Source organism: Dermatophagoides farinae, chromosome 5, assembly GCF_024713945.1.
Source record: "Dermatophagoides farinae isolate YC_2012a chromosome 5, ASM2471394v1, whole genome shotgun sequence".
NCBI classification, from domain to species: domain Eukaryota; kingdom Metazoa; phylum Arthropoda; class Arachnida; order Sarcoptiformes; family Pyroglyphidae; genus Dermatophagoides; species Dermatophagoides farinae.
The window spans coordinates 778,967-799,382 of record NC_134681.1 but is presented as its reverse complement, the minus strand read 5'-3'; the positions used below and the strand labels follow the sequence as shown (position 1 = coordinate 799,382).

The 20,416-nt window shown below is 27.4% G+C and overlaps 2 protein-coding genes across 4 annotated transcripts; one reads left to right on the top strand and one right to left on the bottom strand.

Moving 5' to 3' along the window:
- The first annotated feature begins 890 nt into the window (after positions 1-890).
- On the top strand, positions 891-20,328 carry LOC124491099 (metabotropic glutamate receptor 3). 3 transcript variants are annotated; one of them, XM_075731376.1, is made up of 11 exons: positions 891-2,480; positions 6,205-6,834; positions 7,010-7,199; positions 7,286-8,051; positions 8,130-8,355; positions 8,963-9,089; positions 9,232-9,756; positions 17,968-18,415; positions 18,490-18,761; positions 18,949-19,335; positions 19,409-20,328. In XM_075731376.1, exons 1-11 carry the CDS (start codon positions 1,248-1,250, stop codon positions 19,921-19,923), a joined length of 5,319 nt encoding a protein of 1,772 aa, XP_075587491.1. In that variant the 5' UTR covers positions 891-1,247; the 3' UTR covers positions 19,924-20,328. The 3 variants fall into 3 exon arrangements, with proteins under 3 accessions (XP_075587491.1, XP_046909684.2, XP_075587492.1); XM_047053728.2 differs by having other exon boundaries at positions 18,946-19,335; XM_075731377.1 differs by lacking the exon at positions 891-2,480 and adding an exon at positions 5,927-6,102 and having other exon boundaries at positions 18,946-19,335.
- LOC142597546 (uncharacterized) lies at positions 9,823-11,794 on the bottom strand. The gene is made up of 3 exons (XM_075731378.1): positions 11,438-11,794; positions 10,658-11,374; positions 9,823-10,579 (listed from the first exon to the last, which is right to left on the bottom strand). Exons 1-3 carry the CDS (start codon positions 11,616-11,618, stop codon positions 10,023-10,025), a joined length of 1,455 nt encoding a protein of 484 aa, XP_075587493.1. The 5' UTR covers positions 11,619-11,794; the 3' UTR covers positions 9,823-10,022.
- Positions 20,329-20,416: the final 88 nt, after the last annotated feature.

Here is a 20,416-nt window from a genome sequence, read left to right as displayed (position 1 = left end):
CCAATATATATAACCTGATCATCATTATTGTTAAAAATTATCATTCTATTATGTGTTTGATTACTGCCATCAAACTGATCCAAATAAATTTTATACAATTTTCAACATACAAAACATCATTAACACCAACAATTGAATGGAAAATATTGTCAAAGAAAAATTTCAATCAACATTTTCATTGTACGAATTTTATCATCATTGAGATTTTGTTTGACAATCTATACTTTGATTTTATCAATAAATGGAACAACAAAATGAACAAATGGAATATTGAATCAACAACCTTGATCAATACAATGATAACAATATGGAAACAACGATTGACAAGTATCGATATTGATGTCAAAATTTTTGTTGCAAATTTTGGCAACAAATACCATCATCATTATTATGAATTGTACGAATATGGTTACAAATCATATGATGATCATGGTAGTAATCTTTTTGGATCGTTTACTTATATAGGCCATAATAATCACGAATATCAGCATCAACAACAACAACAACAGCAAAAATATTATTGCAATGATGATGATTTATCGTCCATGGAATACAGTATTGAAACTAATAATTTCCTATCAAAACCATGTTTATTGATTCTATCAATAATTTTTATTACCCATCATATGATTATTATTATCATATTGATCCATTATGTTATTTTACAATCCATATACAATATTTTTCATTATCAATCATATGGTTATGATCATTTTTCATATTATCTGTTAAATTTTATGTCTACAACGTTATGCTATAGACATTATCATCATCATTGTTATTACATCATTATCGAACAGAATCAAAATAATAATAATAATGTTGACGGAAAAAAACTACGTCATAATTATCAACAAAATGATCAAGAATCGAATTTAAATATTATTATTATTATTTATGAATATTCTTATTATAATCGATGTCGGCAATATATTTCTTTATTGATTATCATCAAACGTCATTATTATTATTATTATCAATCGATATTGATAAAAAAAATTATTCATCAATGTCCCTCAACATTATTATTGTTTTCCATAAAAAATCATTTGAATTTTGATGACTATTATCATTTTATTTTCAATTCAGATTTACAACAACAAAAATGTTGTAAATTTGTTTTTGGAACATATGTGGCCATCATCATCATAGTATCGGCCGATCATATCTATCAAAACAGTCAACAGCAGCAGCAACAACAACAACAACATGACAAACGAAACCGTTGCCGCAGATTCATCGAATCAATGTCAATATACAATATAAAATTCACATCCATATTTGTAAATGATTGTTGTGTCGTATCAAATAATTCTATCATTTGCATTTATTTCAAATATTCAATTTTGTCGTCATCATCATCATCGTTGATGTTATTACAAATGGAATATATTCTATTGATAATGTTAATGCAATTACTATGTTATTGGCAGCATGTCATTCGCAGATCACAAACATCATCATCATCATCATCAGTATTAATAATCACCGACACCGAGTTGATCAACATTGAACCGAATAATAATAAAAGTGATGTTTTTCATTCCTACAACAATAACAACCACAACAATATTATTAAAGAATTTTGCCAATTCTTGAACATTTTTACTATTATCATCATCATCATTACTACTACTACTACTACTGCCATTCATTTTTTTTCTTCTATTATTATTTTGTCACCGTTATCATTGTTACCGTTGTTGTTGTTATTCTTGTTTCTCATCAACTTTACAACGACAATTGTCCAAACCAGATCATCAGATTTTTTTCTTTTCAATAGTGATGATTATGATGATGATGATGATGATGATGATACTATTAATATTCTTTATTGTTGTTTGATGATTATAATCAGAACCACATATTCAATCATCATTATTGGCAGTGACAAAAATGGTCATAATAAGAATGTTAATATTCTTAAAATAAAAGCAATGTGTTTATTATGGTATTACGATTCTGTCGATTCTATCAATTATAATGATGATGATGATGATGATAATAAATGTTTGAATCGACGAAAAAATTTTCAACAAAAATTGAAAAAATTTTCATTACCATCATTATTTTCTTTATTATGGTCAAAAGATCAATATCAACATCAACCAAATAATAGTGATCAATATCAATGGCAAAGGTCATCAATGCCAATTGACAGTTGTCAACAACAAAAACAACAACATCAATTGCAACCATTAGTGCCAACATATTTTTCCATCCACATCAACATTATCATCATCATCATCATTAATCTAATTTATTCAATTTATTTAAAATGTTTTCAATTTTTATATCAATATCATGATCATAAATCTTCATTATTATCACAAAAATTATATCGATCATCGCCAAAACGGACAATCTATACGAATAAAAAAAATAATAATGATCACATTATCATCATCATCATAATGATGGCCATTTTATCATTGATAATTTATCCGATACCGATTGTTCGAGGTCAACATGCAAAACAGGTAAAGATATTTTTCATTCTTCAATTTATTATTATTGAATGAATGAATATATATATAAGATGCTTATTATGATTTATATTCCATTTTATTTGAAAGCAAAGAATTTGATTCACTAGAGAATGAGAATATATTTCATTTCATTTCATTTCATATATTACAAATTAATATATATAGCTAGCTTTTATCACATCCACACATCGATCCTACTAAAGATGAAACAATAATACAATTTATATCTATTAAAATATCATCATTCTTTTGAACTGAATATCATTGAAACATCATACTACCAGAACCACAAAGAATATTTGCATAATTTTTTTTTCACTGTTTTCTTCATATGTTGAATGATGATGATACTATTTTTTTTTGTTATCAAACCAATAAGAAGATTTGTAAAATATTTTTTTTGAGAATCAAAATAAATTCAATTTTCACACAACTTTTGGCATGTTTTTTATTTATTTCCTTTGTCGATTGTCGATTTTTCATCATTTCTAATCTAATTTTTTTCGTTGTTATTGTTGAAAACATTAGTATTTGAAAGTGAAACAAAAAAAAAATTGTCCAGAAATGAGAAATCAACATCTGACATTTTCATTCATCTTAATGATAATTAACTTTTTTTTCCTTATTTCATTTAAATCATCATCATTTATTATTATGAACTATTTATCAATTTGAAAATCAACCAAAACTTGGATGATAATAATGATGATGACAGAGGAAAAAAAAAACTTTTTTTTGTTTCACATTCTTTTATCACAAAATATCCATCCATTTTTTTTATTCTCGTTCTGGATAACAAATTGAAAAATTGATTAAAGATCACAATGCTAACAACAACAACAACAACAGAAAAAAAATGTGACAAAATTCTGAATGGACAGCCAAAATATGTGTATGAAATACGATATATAAACGATTATTTGTATCAATTTATTTATTTTTTTTTTTGTTTTGACAAACTACACACACACACACACACACACACACAGACATTTCTATGAACTTCTCTTGACATGTTTGAAAATTTATCATATTGAAACAAGTATCCGTAGTAAACAAAAAAAATAATGTCCCATGATCATCATCATCATCATGTCAATGATGGAATAAAATATAAAAAAAAATAAAGAAAAAAATCTGAAAGCAAAAAAAAACTTGGCAATTTTTTCATCATCTTATCTTTACGATGAAAAAACTACACACACACACATAAACACGACAAAGATGAATTGTTCACTTGAGAGCGATGAAAGCAAATGACGAAAAAATAACCAAGAGAAAAAAAAAATTGCAACACAAAAATTTGAATTCGAATGTCATTTTTCATTTTTTTTTCTCTCATTCTCTCTTTCTGTTTCTTCATATATGATTTTGTTTGTCGATTCTTATGAACGCATACACACACACATGCACTTACTCAAAAAGAACAGAAAAAAAACTAACATCCATAATAGAATCGAAGAGAATTATGGTGAATTAACCAGATTATAATACTGTACCAAAAAAAAAAAAAAAAAAAAAGAAACGAAACGAAAAACCAAGCAGAGAAGAAAAAAAATCAAAAATTCCAATCAATTCCGATACTGATTTTCATATCATAATCATCGGTCATCATCATTGATACTAATATATATATTCTGAATTAATCATGAACCAATCGAAAAAATCAAATCAAGTTTTATGATATAATGATAATATAAATTTTAAAAATTTAAAAGCAAAAAACTTGAGTGTTCAAAAAACAAAAACAAAATTCGATCTGTTGGTATTCGACACAAACAGCAAAAAAAAAAAAAAAAAAACAAAAAACAAAAAACAAAAAAAAAACAAAATTCCCATGGGCCAATATATTATCATCATCATTATTAATGATGATGATAAAATTTAATTAATGTGACAGTGTGTGGCTAAAAACAATGATGAAAACAAAAACAAAAAAAAAAAAAAATTTTGCTGCTGCACCAAAAAAAAACTTGATCCTTACCAAGAAGAAGATGAAAAAAAAAATAAATAACAAAACTATATATCAACACTTGGTCTTTGTTTGTTTGTATTTTTTTTTCTCTCTCTCCATGTTTATACACTCTCTTGTGGATGGACATCATGTTTTTTCTTCATATACAAACATATATACACCTATTTATATAATGTTATTATTCGTTGGCATATTCATTTCATTACAAGTTTTTCATTCATTTATATTCACTAATGGACTGTTGCTTGATGTTTGGATGATGATGATGATGATGATGATGAGTGAGAAACTTTTGTCATTACGTTTGCGTTTTTATTTTTATTTTTTCTCATTTTTCTTCATATGAATATACTATATATTGGTGGAGTAATTATTTCCATCCTGTCATTAGATGTTATTCTGGATCATCATCATCATCATCATCATCATTACTACCGACACAGAATCATCATAATAGAATTAATTATTTGAAATTTAATTTATTTTTTTTTTTGTTTTTCATGTTTTTGCAATACTTTTTCTGTGAATTTGATTAAATACAAAAGTTTTAGTAGCAGTAGTAGTAGTGGTGGTGGTTTTTTTTTTTGGTTGTATTAGTCCAATCATCATTTTTATGTGGCTTTATTATGTTTTTTTTTTAAATGACATCATAATCATCATCATCAACTATAGAGAGAATCATTTTGTCATTTTTTTTTTGTTGTGATGGTGTCGATAAAATACTATATATACCACATTTTAATGATCATTATTGGAATCGGAAAATGAATGTTTATATAATAATAACTTGAGGTTAAAGGTATGAATGATTCTGTGTGTGCAACAGACGACAACAACAACAACAACAACATGCAGCGAAAAAAAAATTTGAATTGACAAATGAAGGAGAGAAAATTATTCGAATTTTTCATCATCATCATCATCATTATTCTATAGTCGAATAATAATAAGATAATGATGATGATGGTAACAAACAGTGCAACAAAAAAAAATTGTCGAAACTTTTTCATTCGTTTTTTTTTGAAAAAAAAGCAAAAGTTTTTTTTTGCATTACACACACACACACACACACACAGACAGAATTTTTTTTTCGTCGATTTTATTCCGAATAGTAGAATAATTTCTATTCTAAATTCACTTTATTATTACTTTTTTTTTTACAAAAAAAAATAAATGGCTTTGGATGTGGAAATCAGCATCAAACAACAACAACAACTCATAGTTCAAATGTATTCACACTCCAAGTTGACTTTTTTTCTCTTTTGGTTTTTTTAGCCATTTTTTTTTCCAACTTTTTTTTTCTATTCCCATTTGTCCGGGATGTGAAGCTGAAAAAAGTAGAAAAATTGATACGATTTCTGATTCGAATGAATAAATGAATGAATGAATGAATGGAACAAAAAAAAACAGAACAAAATCGAAATTTGATTCTTCAATATATGGAAAAAAACTGATACTTTGCATGAGTCCAAAAGAAAAAATAAATGGGAAATTTTCTCGAAACTCTGAGAAATGTGTGAAATTTTTTTTTGAGTGTTGCCACAGCTGACGCTAATAGATTCATTTAAGAAATCGAAAAAAATTTTCTTTTTTTTCAAATTTTTATTATCATTACAATAATCAACATAATGAATTGTAGTGAAAAAAAAGATTTTAATGTTTAAAAAGTTTTAAAATTTTTTAAAATTTTCATTAATTGATTTATTCTTCATGGTTTTTTCTTTTAAAATCAATTAACAGGTAGCAACCATACCTGGACAATTAGTGATTGGTGCATTATTTTCAATACGTGAACAGCCAACATTACGTGCAGCACAGACACGTACCTGTGGTGAAGTTCGTGAACAATACGGTATACATCGTGTTGAAGCTGCATTTCAGACAATCGATACTATTAACAATGATACAAATATTTTGCCCAACATTACATTGGGTATTGAAATACGTGATTCATGTTGGTATTCGGCAATAGCATTAGAACAAAGTATTGAATTTATTCGTGATGCAATGGCAGCATCAGAAGAAAAAGCATATGGTTCATCATCATCATCATCATCATCATCATTGTCATCATCATTTTTTCGCCCCGGTTCAGTATACAGTGTTCATGATGATGATCATTTATTATCATCGACAACTCATAATAATAATGATGATGATAATAATAATAATAATAATAATAATGACGATGATGATGATGATGATGATTCATCGAGTAAACAACCTCGTATTTTAGGCCTATTTCCGGCTTCACCATTTAGTGGTTCTCCACAACGTTTTAATGTTAGTACACCATGCCCGAAAGCAACAAAAAAAGCAAAAAATATTGTCGGTGTTGTTGGCCCAGCTTCATCTACAAACACAATACAGGTAATAATAGCAATAATAATAATATAATATTAATTTTTAGGAAGTGGCAAATTTCTAATTCAATTAATTGAATATATCAAAATAATAATCATTCTCTATGTCATTTTCTCTCTCTCTCTCTTGGAAAAAAATCATCATCTTTCAATTTAATTTAATTAATGAAATGAAAAAAAAGGTCCAAAATTTATTACAATTATTTAATATACCTCAAATTGGCTATTCGGCAACCAGTAAAGAGCTAAGTGGAAAGAATTTTTTCAAATTTTTTCTACGTGTAGTACCGTCTGATCATCATCAAGCTCAAGTGGTTAGCTCATTATTTCGATACTATAATTGGACATATATTTCCGTCGTCTATACAGATGGTAAGTTTGTCTTCTCTTTTTTTTTGTTCTGTCGAGATTCTTTTTTTTGCTGTTGTTGTTTAATAATAAAATCTCTCTATCTCAAGGGAGCTATGGATCCGGTTTGATGGAAATATTCAAAACAAATGCTCAAGATGTTGGTATATGTATTGCTTATATGGAATCGATACCACCGAATGGTGATGATGAAGTATATGATGCTGTTGTACAGAGTTTATTGGAATTTAAGAATGCAAAAGTTGTTGCCTGTTTTTGTGAAGGATCATCAGTTAGAGCATTATTACAAGCTAAAAGACGATTAAATGTTACCACTGAATTTATGCTTGTCGGTAGTGATGGCTGGTCTGATCGTCCTGATGTTGTTAAAGGTTTAGAAAAAGAAGCTCAAGGCAGTGTCACCGTTCGTATCTATTCACCAATTGTGGAAGAATTTGATGATCATTATTTCAAATTAAATCCATTGGCCAATCATCGAAATCCATGGTTTAGAGAATTTTGGGAAGCAAAATTCAATTGTAGTCTTCGTAATCTAACCGGTCAAGTGATTGTCCATCCAAATAATGTTACATTCACAAAACAATGTACTGGAGATGAATCATTGCAGGATTTTGTCGTACGACGAAAACCTCGATATAAACAGGATAATAAAATGTCATTCGTAGTTAAAGCCATTTGGACTATGGCACATGGTCTACATAATATGCAAAAATCTTTGTGTAAAAATGTTACTGGTCTTTGTAATGAAATGTTACCCGTAAATGGATCAATATTATTATGGAATCTAAATAATGCTCGATTCCGATGGAAAGATGAAATTGTTGAATTTGATGAAAATGGTGATCCACCTGGCCGGTATGTATTGTTGAATTGATTTGAATTCATTAAATTGATTGTTGATAATTTATTTTTTTCTAATAATGAATCATTCAGCTATGATATAATAAATTATCAGGAGCTTAAAAAAGGAGAATATGATTATGTACAAGTTGGTGAATGGAATAGTGATTCTAATTTAAGTATTTATCGACCAATACAATGGCCACGTGAACGTGAAATGGTCATACAATCAAATTATACTGAAATAAAAGTATTGAATAAACATACATCAATACCGGAATCTGTTTGCTCAAAACCATGTCCAAAAGGACAAGCCAAGGTATTTTTATTGATTCTTTTTTGTTGTTGTCCCATTCACAATAATTTTAAGCTGCTGTTGTAGTTCCCATGTGTTTCATTATCATCATTATCATCATCATTAAATTTGATTCCGGTGAAAAAAAACCATCATTGAAAATAAATGAATCAATAAATCGAACCAATCATTTTCTTTACAATTTTGTATTCATTATGAAGATAAATAGCCACATATGGAGTGGCTATTTATTTGTTTTTTTTTGTTTTCTTTCTGCTTTTCTATAATTTTTTTTTGTTTTGTTTCCAACGTTTAGCATTGAACATATACCTTGTAAACGCAACATCATTACCGTTAATGACAACAGCAGCAGTAATTATAATGATGATGATGATGATGATGATATGGGCAGTTTATAGCACGGAATTATTCTATGTTTATATGTGGATGTTGAACAAAAAAAAAAAATAACAATAACAATAACAATAATAATTTATGTGTGATAATTACTTTTCTTTTCTCTCTCTTTTTATTCCTATTCTTGATAATGGTAAATATCGAAATATTTTTTGTACAAACAACAACAACAACAACAACAACAACAACAAAAACGAAAACAACTGTAAACTAGAATATTCAATCTGATTCTGTCAAATGTTGTTGGATTTGTGTGCCTTGCCGTGAAAATGAATATTTAACAAGTGAAGAGAAATGTAAACCATGTAAAATTGGCACATGGCCTAATGAAAATTTGACAGGTATGTTTGTAATAATGATGTTGATGATCTTGTCATATTTATGATTTTCAATGCTGATAATCATCAATCAAATAAAAACACACACACACACACACCTGTTGTATCTATCGTTAATTTTTATTTATATTTCAATTCGATTAAGGTTGTACACCAATACCAATTGAATTTATTCGTTGGACAGATACTTGGTCATTGGTGGCCATGACTATTTCATTGATCGGTTTTATTATTACATTATTCACAATGATTGTATTTATTAAACATAATGATACACCTATGGTCAAAGCATCGACACGTGAATTATCATATATCATTATGTTTGGAATGTTTTTATGTCATTCAACAACGTTTGCATTGATAGCTAAACCAACTAAATTAACCTGTTATATTACACGTATATTGCCCGGTTTAAGTTTTGCAATAATGTATGGTTCATTAGTAACAAAAACTAATCGTATTGCTCGTATATTGGCTGGTTCAAAGAAACGAATTATAACAAAAAAACCACGTTTCATGTCTGCAACAGCTCAAGTGGTAATCACCTGGCTATTAGTATCGGTTGAAGTTGGTATCATAATCACCATTTTAGTTCGTGAACCAGCCGATAAAATGCTCAAATATCCAACATTAGATCGTGTGGTGCTCACATGTAATACAAAAGTATTGGGTAAGTTTTTTTTCTTTTTTTTTTGGCAAAAATAAATTTTTATCTAGATTCTTCTAGAATCTAGATCATATACAAATCAATTAGTTTATTATTTTTAATCTTGAAAATTGTTTGTTTTGTCGGAAAAACAAATTCAATCGGATATTTTTTTTTCATCGTCAAAAATTAATAAATTATAAAAATTCACAAATTGAATAATTAAAACAATTCATCATCGATAAAATGAATAGAATTTTTTTTTGAAGAATATGAAGCCATATTTAAAATCATTTTGTTCGAAACATATTGAATGGACGTTTAAAAATGTGTGCCAAATTTGTTGTTGATTGAAACAATTCTTTAAAATTATATTTTTGATTCAATCGTTTCAGGAAATCATGATCATTTTTAATATGTGATATAAATTCAGTTGGTACATATGTTGTTGATCTTCGTCGACGAAAGCTACATAATGTTGGTATATTAATGTTCGATGATGATGTTGTTGTTGATATTGATTTTGAAGAATCATCATCATCATCAATAGATTTTTCTAATATTCGATAATCAAATTTTTGGTCTTTGTTCATGTCATTATCATCGATATTTGTTGCTGTTGTTGTTGTTGTTGCATTCAATATCGATTTTTCTTCATCCAAATATTCCATAAATCCATATTCATCAAGAAATTTTTCCAATTTTTCACCAATTTTTTTATCTGGAATTTGAATATTCAATTGATTATCATCACCATTTGATGGTTTTATATTCAAACTAAGTACATAATTATCACCATTTGTACTCAACATTAATGCAGCTGTTTGACAACTATTAATAGATGAAGCTTGATGTGAAAGGAAAGAAAAAAAAACAGACAAGTAGTGGTTGTATTTACTTGAACATATAAATTATTATTACTTACTATTATCATTGACATTGGATGTAATTTCATGTGATTGTATAAGCTGAGTATCTTTACTTAAATCAATAGGTATTTCAAGAACTTGTATAGATTCAATTGATTGTTGTTGTTGATTTGGTATTATTTTAATACCAATATTCGATGGTCTACGGACAATATTTTTGTTTACAGATTTATCATTGTTATTAGTAGTAGTAGTAGTAGTATTCATAATCATTTGTTCATTGATAATAATTGCCATTGTTCCATCATTATATTGTTGTATATCGGTTTCATAATTGTTTTCATGATAATGATAATCTTCATTAACTGGTTCTTTATATTCCTGATAATCATCATAATAATGGTGATCTTGATCTTGATTTACTGGTTCTTCATAATAATAATTATAATCATGATCAATATCAATATAATTGTTTAACGGTTCATTTTCATTAATATTCACATTTGTATAATTATCATTTATACCGGAATAATAGCGATTATCATTGATATATTCTTCATTTTGTTGAACAGCATAATAATCATTGGATGATATTTGATCACTTGAACTATCCGAATTGGAACATAAATCAATATGAAAATTGTTAAATAGTTCAATTTCTGAATCATTATCATAATAATTAGATGTTTTGATATATTTGGCCATATGAGTTAGCCAATGTTTATCGTTTATCATGTTTGAGTTTTCATTGTAGCGGCCAATCAATTTGGATTCTAGGATGATAAAATCAAATGATAAAAAAAATTTGATCAATTTAACAAAACAATTGAATTTACCATATTCATTTTGTCCATAATCGATTTGATTCTGTTTCGAATTTTGATGTTCATTCACGAAAGGATTGTCATCATTGATATTATCATTATAGAATTGATTGTTGTCTTGAATACAGCCATCAAAACGTTTACAAAGCTCTTTAACATTAACATTCGAATTTTTTGTCAAAGATTTTTCCATGTTCAAAAATTGACCAATGACAAAAAAAAATTGGAAATGAAATTTTTTTTTTTAAAAATTCACAGCTTTTATATGTCTTGTTGAAAGATTAATTAATCACAAGTAGTCATCACATGAAAACAGCAACAACAACAACAACAGTAGCAACCAAAATTACATCTCAATTTCAATTATTATTAGTATTGATTGATTATAAACGTTTCAATTGTCGTCTTCAATTCATCAATAATATTCACAATAACCCTCATAGATGACGATATATAAACAAATAGAAATTAATAGAGAGTGACAGAGAAAGTATTGATGTTTTGTGATATAAATGATTTTGATTATTTTATATATTGTATTAATTTTATTGAAAATTATAATCAATGAAATATATGGATACGAAGAGAAAACATAAATCAATTACATGTGCTTTTCCAGAGAAAACAAGAAAACCAATTTCTGCTCACTTGGACAATTCATATAAGACGTACCAACGTCGAACATTCTGGAAGAGAACCATTTACTCATTAACAGAAAGAAATTTTAGCTGTTTTTTTATATTGAAAATTGAAATAAATTTCTATTCCAATTTTGGTCAATTCGATTGGATCTTGTTCTCAAATTTCAACCATACATCCAGCCATTAAAATTCAGCCAATTTTTTTAGATTAAATAAGTATATGTGAATGAATGAGATATAGAAATGCATTAATGGAATGAAGAAGAAGAAAAATATCAAGATAAATTATACTCAAGTATGAACAAGATGAATAGTCTTTTTTTTTGCATACACAAACATATACATAGATAATAGTAATGGGATTCGATCCTGGAACCGATTATTTCGATTTATCCATTTACAACGATGATGATGATGATACATAACAACGACGGCAACAACAACAACAAAAATACCAAGAAAAAAAAGCAAAAATTCTTTTTATTTCTGAATAAAATTTTACAACATTGGAATTCTGGTTTATTTTTATTTTTTTTTCTCGTTTTTTCGATTTTTTTTATATATATTCATCCGTTTGTTCGTTTCCGATCTTTGGTTTAACAAAATTCATTGATGGTAGACGACAAGTTTTTCTTCTTTCTTTTTTTTTTGTCATTGCTGACACTAAACTTGAATCTTTTTTATTTGATTCTCATCCATTCATTCATTCATTTATTTTTTTTTTTATTTATTCATCTTTTCCTGAACCATTTTGGACCGTTTTTTTTCTCTCTCTCTCTCTTTTTCTTCTTCTTATTTGTCTGGTTCATAGTTTTTTTCTTTTTTTTTTATTCAGCAGTCATTCTTACTTAAATCAATATATCTTTTCATAGTGAAATCTCGTTATCTTGTTATATATATACTATATATGGTTATTATTCACTTGTTTATGTATATCTTTATTTTCAGATTTTTTTTTGTGTGTGTGTGTGTGTGTCTATGCACCAGTATGTTTTATTTTATTCTTTGAATATTTTGAATCAAATTGCCATCACTTTACACATCATTCAGTCAATCATTTTTGTTGTTGTTGTTGTTGTTCTTACAATGATGGCAAAAATTCTTGAAAGTCTTTTTCTTCTTATTTATTCATAGTTTTATCTCATTGCTAATAGTACAGAATTATGATCAAGTTAAATGAAAAAATAGAGAGAGAGAGAGAGAGAGAGAGAGAGAGAGAGAGAGAGAGAGAGAGAGAGAGAGAGAGAGAGAGAGAGAGAGAGAGAGAGAGAGAGAGAGAGAGAGAGAGATGGATGGAAAAAAATAATCACATTGTTACAAGTGTATGTGTATATGTATGTTTATAATAAAACTGGATCGAATTTGACTACTATACCATCGTCATAATCATCAACAGCAACATTATTGACAAATACTGACAAAAAAAAACGAAGATATATAAATAGGAAAAAAACAAAAGAAGGTTATACCGGAATAAATAAAGAGAGAGAGAGAGAATGAGACAGAAATAATAACGGAATTATATATTGTAATATATTGAAGCTTTTTCGTTTGTTGTTTGTTTATTTGTTTATTTGTTGCTACCATGTAAATTGTCTTCTTGTTTTATGTGTATGTGTGTGTGTGTGTATTTCTTTTATGTAATTTTTTTTCTACATTCTATCATCATCAATCCTGAGACCCGGGTAGATGGCTGTTTTTATGTGTGTGTGATCACGTTTTATTCTGTTTATAGGCAAATAAAATGTCTAATAATAATAATAATAATAATAATAATGATGATGATGATGATGACGACGAGGTGTTAACATTAAAATAACAATGATGATGATGATGATGATGATAATGAAAGGGAAAAAAAATGTTGTTGGTGGCTGAAGGTTATATAGAAAAACTGAAATCCAATCAATATGTTATTTTTTTTTTCTCGTCTTCCTGATAGCAACACATGTGTGTGCGAATATGTGTGTGTGTGTATATAAATATTGACTGAATTTAGAATATAATGGAAAAAAAAACAAATCCGGATTCAAATCAACTATCACCATTTGTGTATACGTCAAAAAGAAAGAGTACATTAATTTTTTGTTTCCTTTATTTATATGTCGTCATCATCATCATCATCATCGTGATTATAATAAATATATATATATGGTTTTATGTTTAGAGCTTAAAATTATTCTACATTCTACAGTATATATCGATAGGTATCAAAAAATTATCGAATATTCGTTGTGTATAATATGGTTTTATTCATTATGTTTTTCTGCCACATTGGCTTTTAGTTTTTTTTCTTTTGTTTTTTTTTTTGTTTTGCTTTCATTTGACAATCCAATAATAGCCAACTGACCATTTTTTTACGATTGCGAAAAAAAAAGATTGATTATATTACTAATTCTGAAAGGGTAGTATTTCTATTTCTATTTCTATTTCCATCATCCAGTTGTTGTTTATAATGATACAAATGCGAGTATTAGTATGCTGTTGCCAATTTCTGAAATCATATTATTATTACTATTACTATTACTATACACACATATAAATAAATACAAATTAGTTATATATATAATAGAATCTTTCTTCTATAATATATATACACCAAATGATAATAATAATATTAACCAACTATATATGTATATATACAACTTGACCATCATCAATCTATTTGTTGTTGTTGTTGTTCTCTATCCATAATATATATCTAATGTAATTTGATTGAATTTTTTTTTTTGTTTCTGGTGCTAAAAAAAAATTTTCATATTAACGATTTTGTTGTGTGTATTGACAAACAAACAAAAATTTACAAATTTCATACCAACATCAACATATTGTGTATGTCTTATTATTTGAAAAGTTTGATATAAAAAAACCAATAAATAAACCAATACAAATTGGAAATTGGATTTATGATAATAGAAAACAAAAATTCCATATGAATATTATCATTATTTAGAAATCTAATCGAATCTAATCAAATAATAATTATATTAACAACATCATCATTTTTTTTGGTTCATGGCTATCCCTGTGATTCATATTGTTTTTTCTCCTAGCTTTATTATTCTGAATTTCTAATATTATATCTTGTTATAATAAGATGAAAGAACTATATTATCCATCTATATCTAGACTTATATTAATGTTGTGTAAATCAGCAAAAACAAACAAACAAACAAACAAAATGATCAGCTTGACCAAGGAAAAGCATTCATATACATCATCATAACGAATAATGAAATGATGATGACCAATATATAGTAGCCGTGAATAAAATGTAAATATTGTTTACTTATCTGATTTTTTTTTCTCACAATCATTGTTGTTGAGTGGCAAAATACTAAAAAAAATGATGATGATATGATGATGATGTTTATATAGCCAATAATAATGAACATTCATTTTGTGTGTTATAAATATGAAACGAAACACACATTGATGATAAGAATATTGTCCACTTTTTTTTCTCATACGTTTGCTGTGTCAATTTTCGTTTGTTAATAATAGCCGAATAAAAAAAAAGAAAATTCACGCCAAACTTACTCACTGAATCATCCAATCGATCAATAATATTGGTCAATATCTATAAAATAAAATATTTAATGTTCATGTGTGTGTGTGTGTGTGTGTGGTATATTGACATTAAATAGATTCAATGTTTATTCTATTTTTTTTGACCATATTATTATTCTGATATTTGAAATCGTTTTTTTTTTTGGTTCACTATATGGTGAATATTGGTGAATTTTTTTTTTTATTATTCCATAAACACTCATTCAGCAAATTTTATTTTCAATTCTGTTTTTCACTTTTTTTTTCGTTTGTTTGTTTGTTTGTTTGTTATCAATATTAGCCAAAATCGAACAGATTCAATTGTAATTTTTTTTCTCTCTTTAACCACCATAATTCTTCTATATATATATGGACATCATTTGAAATTTTTATGCTATGCAAAAAAAAAGTCCATAAATTACTGTACATTGGCAATTTTTATCTTTGAATCATTTATTTTAAAAGAAAAAAAAATTTTTTTTTCTCAAATTCTGTTCTTTTCTTTTCTTTTTTGTTTGTTTGTTTGTTGTATTAGAAGATTCAACAACAAAAAAAATTCTATTATTTATTGCGTGATTGTTTTTTTTTCTCACTGAAAAATAAATCGATACATATATCCATTCTCAGTGGATCTATTGGAATAAAATTTTCGTTGAAACATTTCTCATCATTATTAGATTTTTGTTGTTGTTGTTGTTGTTCCCATTTAGGGTTACCAGATCCATGGCGAACACAGAAGGAGGACATGTCCTCTTTTCAGCAACTTTTTCGCTTGAAAAAAAAAAATTTTTTTTAACCCATATAAAAACTGTATATAATTAATCGAGTTTTGCAAACACTTGACTTGGTGATTTAAAATGTTCGTGTGTTTGCGTGTGTGTGCGTGTGTGTTTGTATCCAAAGAAAAAAAACCACTTGAATACCGAAAAAAAGCTTGTAAAACAAAATAAACATAAATTTACACTTTTTACTGTGACGAAAAATCAATGTCGACGACGTGAAATTATATTATTTATAATCAACAAATCAACAAAAAACCAAAAAAAAAAAATCAACAATGAGTTGCATAATGAAAGAATTTCAAAATACCAGAATCAATTTATATTCTTTATTACTTAAATACACAATATATTCTATGCTTCATTTGCGGCTTGAAAGAAAAAAATTATTCTTAATTTATTCACCAACACACACACACACACACACACACATGCACAGATTTCATTTTGTTTTCCATTACTTTCTGGTGATGATGATATCCGTCTTTCTTTCTTTATATATATTGCGTTGTTGTTGTTGTTGCATTCCATTCATTCTTTTTTTTTTGGCTGGTTTTTATATGTCTTTTGTTATACACTCACACCACAATGATAATGGTGATAATGATAATGTCGATGTTGATGATGGTTATGGTTAGTCCACAATTATAGCCATTAATTTTAATCGTTTTTTTACATTCTATCTGACGTTCATTTTAAAAACTTGATATTAAGATTTTTTTCCTTTTTATTTTTGTCTCTTTTTCCATTCATTATTGATGCTTATTTTTTTTATTTTTTTTTTTTTTGATCAATCTTGGCACAAAAAAAATACACTACACTATACATTTACACAATGAAAAAAAACCGGAAATTGAATCACTTTATTGATGAGGATTCAATGTGAAAAAAAATAGGACCGAATGATAATCATCAAAATTGTATCATCAATTCGAGAATTTCTTTTTTTTTTTTTTGCAAACATTAACCGAGATTCAGAGAAAAAATCAAATTGTTCTTGAGCTTAAGATTATTTCAATAAGATTATTATTAACTTTAATAATGAATGAACCATCAGCAGCAACAACAACAAACGAAAATCATATTAATCGATTTTTGTTGAATTGATACGTGATCATTCTTCAACGACAATCACATAATAAGATCAATGAAAAAATATTTTGGAATGTGCTATATTTATCTCTGATATTTATGTATGGCGTAAACAAAACAAAAAAATCTGAATTCGTTTATTTGAAAAATAATTCGTTTCACAGTAAAAAAAAATATAATATATAATACACATTGCCAATCAAATTATTATTTGCCTTCTAGGGCAAATAATACGTGTGTGGGTGTGTGCGGGTGTGTGTCTGTTTGTGTATTTTGAAAGAATTTTTTGCTTATCGAAAATGGCCATACGGTTATTTTTAAAAATTTCTTTTTCTCTTTATTTGATTAGGTTATGAATTTTATCATTGTTATTCCATTTCAATAGGAATTTCATTAGATTTTTATTGTTTTTTTCTCTTTTCCATTTCATCATCACAATTGTTCATTTTATTTTATTTTTTCAATTTCAATTTCAATTCAGGAATTTCGGCACCACTTGGTTTCGATTTTGTTCTTATTGGTTTCTGTACATTATATGCCATTAAAACACGTAACGTGCCAGAGAATTTTAATGAAGCAAAATTTATTGGTTTCACCATGTATACAACATTGGTCATTTGGATTGCATTCGTACCGATTTATTATAATTCCGATGAAAATGTTATAACATTGAGCTTGTGTATTAGTTTTTCAGCTATTGTTGCATTGATATTATTATTCTTTCCAAAGCTATATATTATATTATTTAAACCGGAAAAAAATAATCGCAGTTATTTTACCACAGCAAAAAATGTTCGCTGCCATATTGGTTATATGCAAGCTGCAACATCGACAACAACATCAACAATACAAAGTCAACCAACAGCAACTAGTGCTGTTTCAAGACATTCATCACATTCGGCATCAGATTTTAGTCTTGAATCACCAAGGTATGATTATGTGTGTGATACATACGATACCAATATTTGAAATTGAATTTTTATTTTTGATCTTTGATTATTAGAAATCATTCAATCGATGTTTGTTATAGAAAACCAGTATCAGAAATATCCACTGTTCATAATCAATATTATACAACGCCATCATATTCAGGCACACATCTAAATCATACAAAAATACCACAACGTCGTAATGGTCACGTTAAAAAGGGATTCTTTTCACGTTTACGTATCAGTAAACAAGATAAAATTGCAGCTAATGTAGCAGAACATATACGTGCCGTACGTGCAGCTGAAGCATTGGATCGTCAAACGGCACGTGGACGTCGTTTCCATGGTTAGTGGTTTGTTTTTCACTGGAATCTAAATAATATATTTTCATATGGCATATATGAAGAATTTCACATAAAATTAAATTTTCGACAATTTGTTACCATGTACTTAAGTTGATTCATTTGTATCATGATCAATTTCTTTTTTTTTGTTTTGTTTTTGTTTTTACTGAATCTAATCTAATCTAGTAGCTACAAGCCAAAGTTTTTCAGAAAAACATGAAGAACCAACAACAACAACAACAACAGCAACATCTATGATTGGCAATGAACCAACAACGACAAGACAAGAGGATACGGTTGGAATATTATCACGTCAAGATACGGCAACACGAAGAATACGTATTATTCATCTTTTACGTCGAACATTTGGTGAAGAGCTAGAAAAATTGCCACAATTCAGTGCATTGGTCAATTGTCTTAAATATGAATGTTCACATACATTTACTGAATGTGCCGTTCAAACGGGCAATGGTGGTAATGGTAATAATGGTATGGATACATTAAGACGACGATTAACATCAATACCAGCCGATGTTAATCTTTTACAACAACAGCAACATGAAAATGGATTTTCAAGTAAGTGATCGTAAATCAATGTAAATTTTAAAAAAATGCTTAATATACACACTCACATATTGAAATTAAACAGAAAACAACCACAGATATCAACAATCATCATCATCACAATTACAACAGCATCAGAAACAAAAAGTTTGTAAAACAATGTCATCGGATGAAAGCATGTCGGTAACAGGTTCGGTTGTTGTTGAAGAGAATATTAGTTCCGGTGGTGAAGATTCAAGTCAAACATCCGGTGTATATAAAAATATCATAATAAATTTAAGTAATTTAGCAACTTTAGCATCAGATCCACAACAATCAAGTTCATCAAGAGATATATATCATTATCAACAGCAGCAGCAACAGCAACAGCAGCAGCAACAACAACAACAATTTGATCAACCATTATCGACACCACATTCAGCTGATCATCATCATTATCGTCATCATCAACCACATCACCAACATCACCAACATCATCATCATCAATTTGAAATGTCAACAGATCAAATATTTCCAGAAATGAGACCATCATCTAAATCACAGCAACAATTAAATAGTAACAATAATGAATTGATCGGTATATTAAAGAAAAATCGTTGAATTGGGAATCATCAATGTTTTTTTTTGTTTTGTTTGTTTGTTTGTCTGTTTTCATCATTCACTTTATATTCATTATAATAATACTTATAGCCAATAATTGTTTATCCATTTTTTTTCGTTGATTTTTAAACAAATAATTTGTAAGTTTTTTTTCATTTGTTCGAATCACTTTAATATTCAGATGTTGTTTGTTTGTTTTTTTTTCTTTGTTTCTTTTGGATCATTCTGGTCAATTTATCTCTGTCTATTTCAATTCATTGTTTTTTCCTCTCTCTCTCACACACACACACACATTTTTCGATTTGATATAATTGAATTTTTATTAAAATTATATTTCAATTTTTACAATTATTGATGCAAAAAAAATGAAAATGAAAATGAAAATAAAAATTTTTTTTTCTCCACTAATTCTGATCATTATCAAATTCGAATTTTTTTTTTTTAAAAACCAGTGCGCCAGAGCTGCCATCTTTTGTTGTTTTTTGGTTTGGAT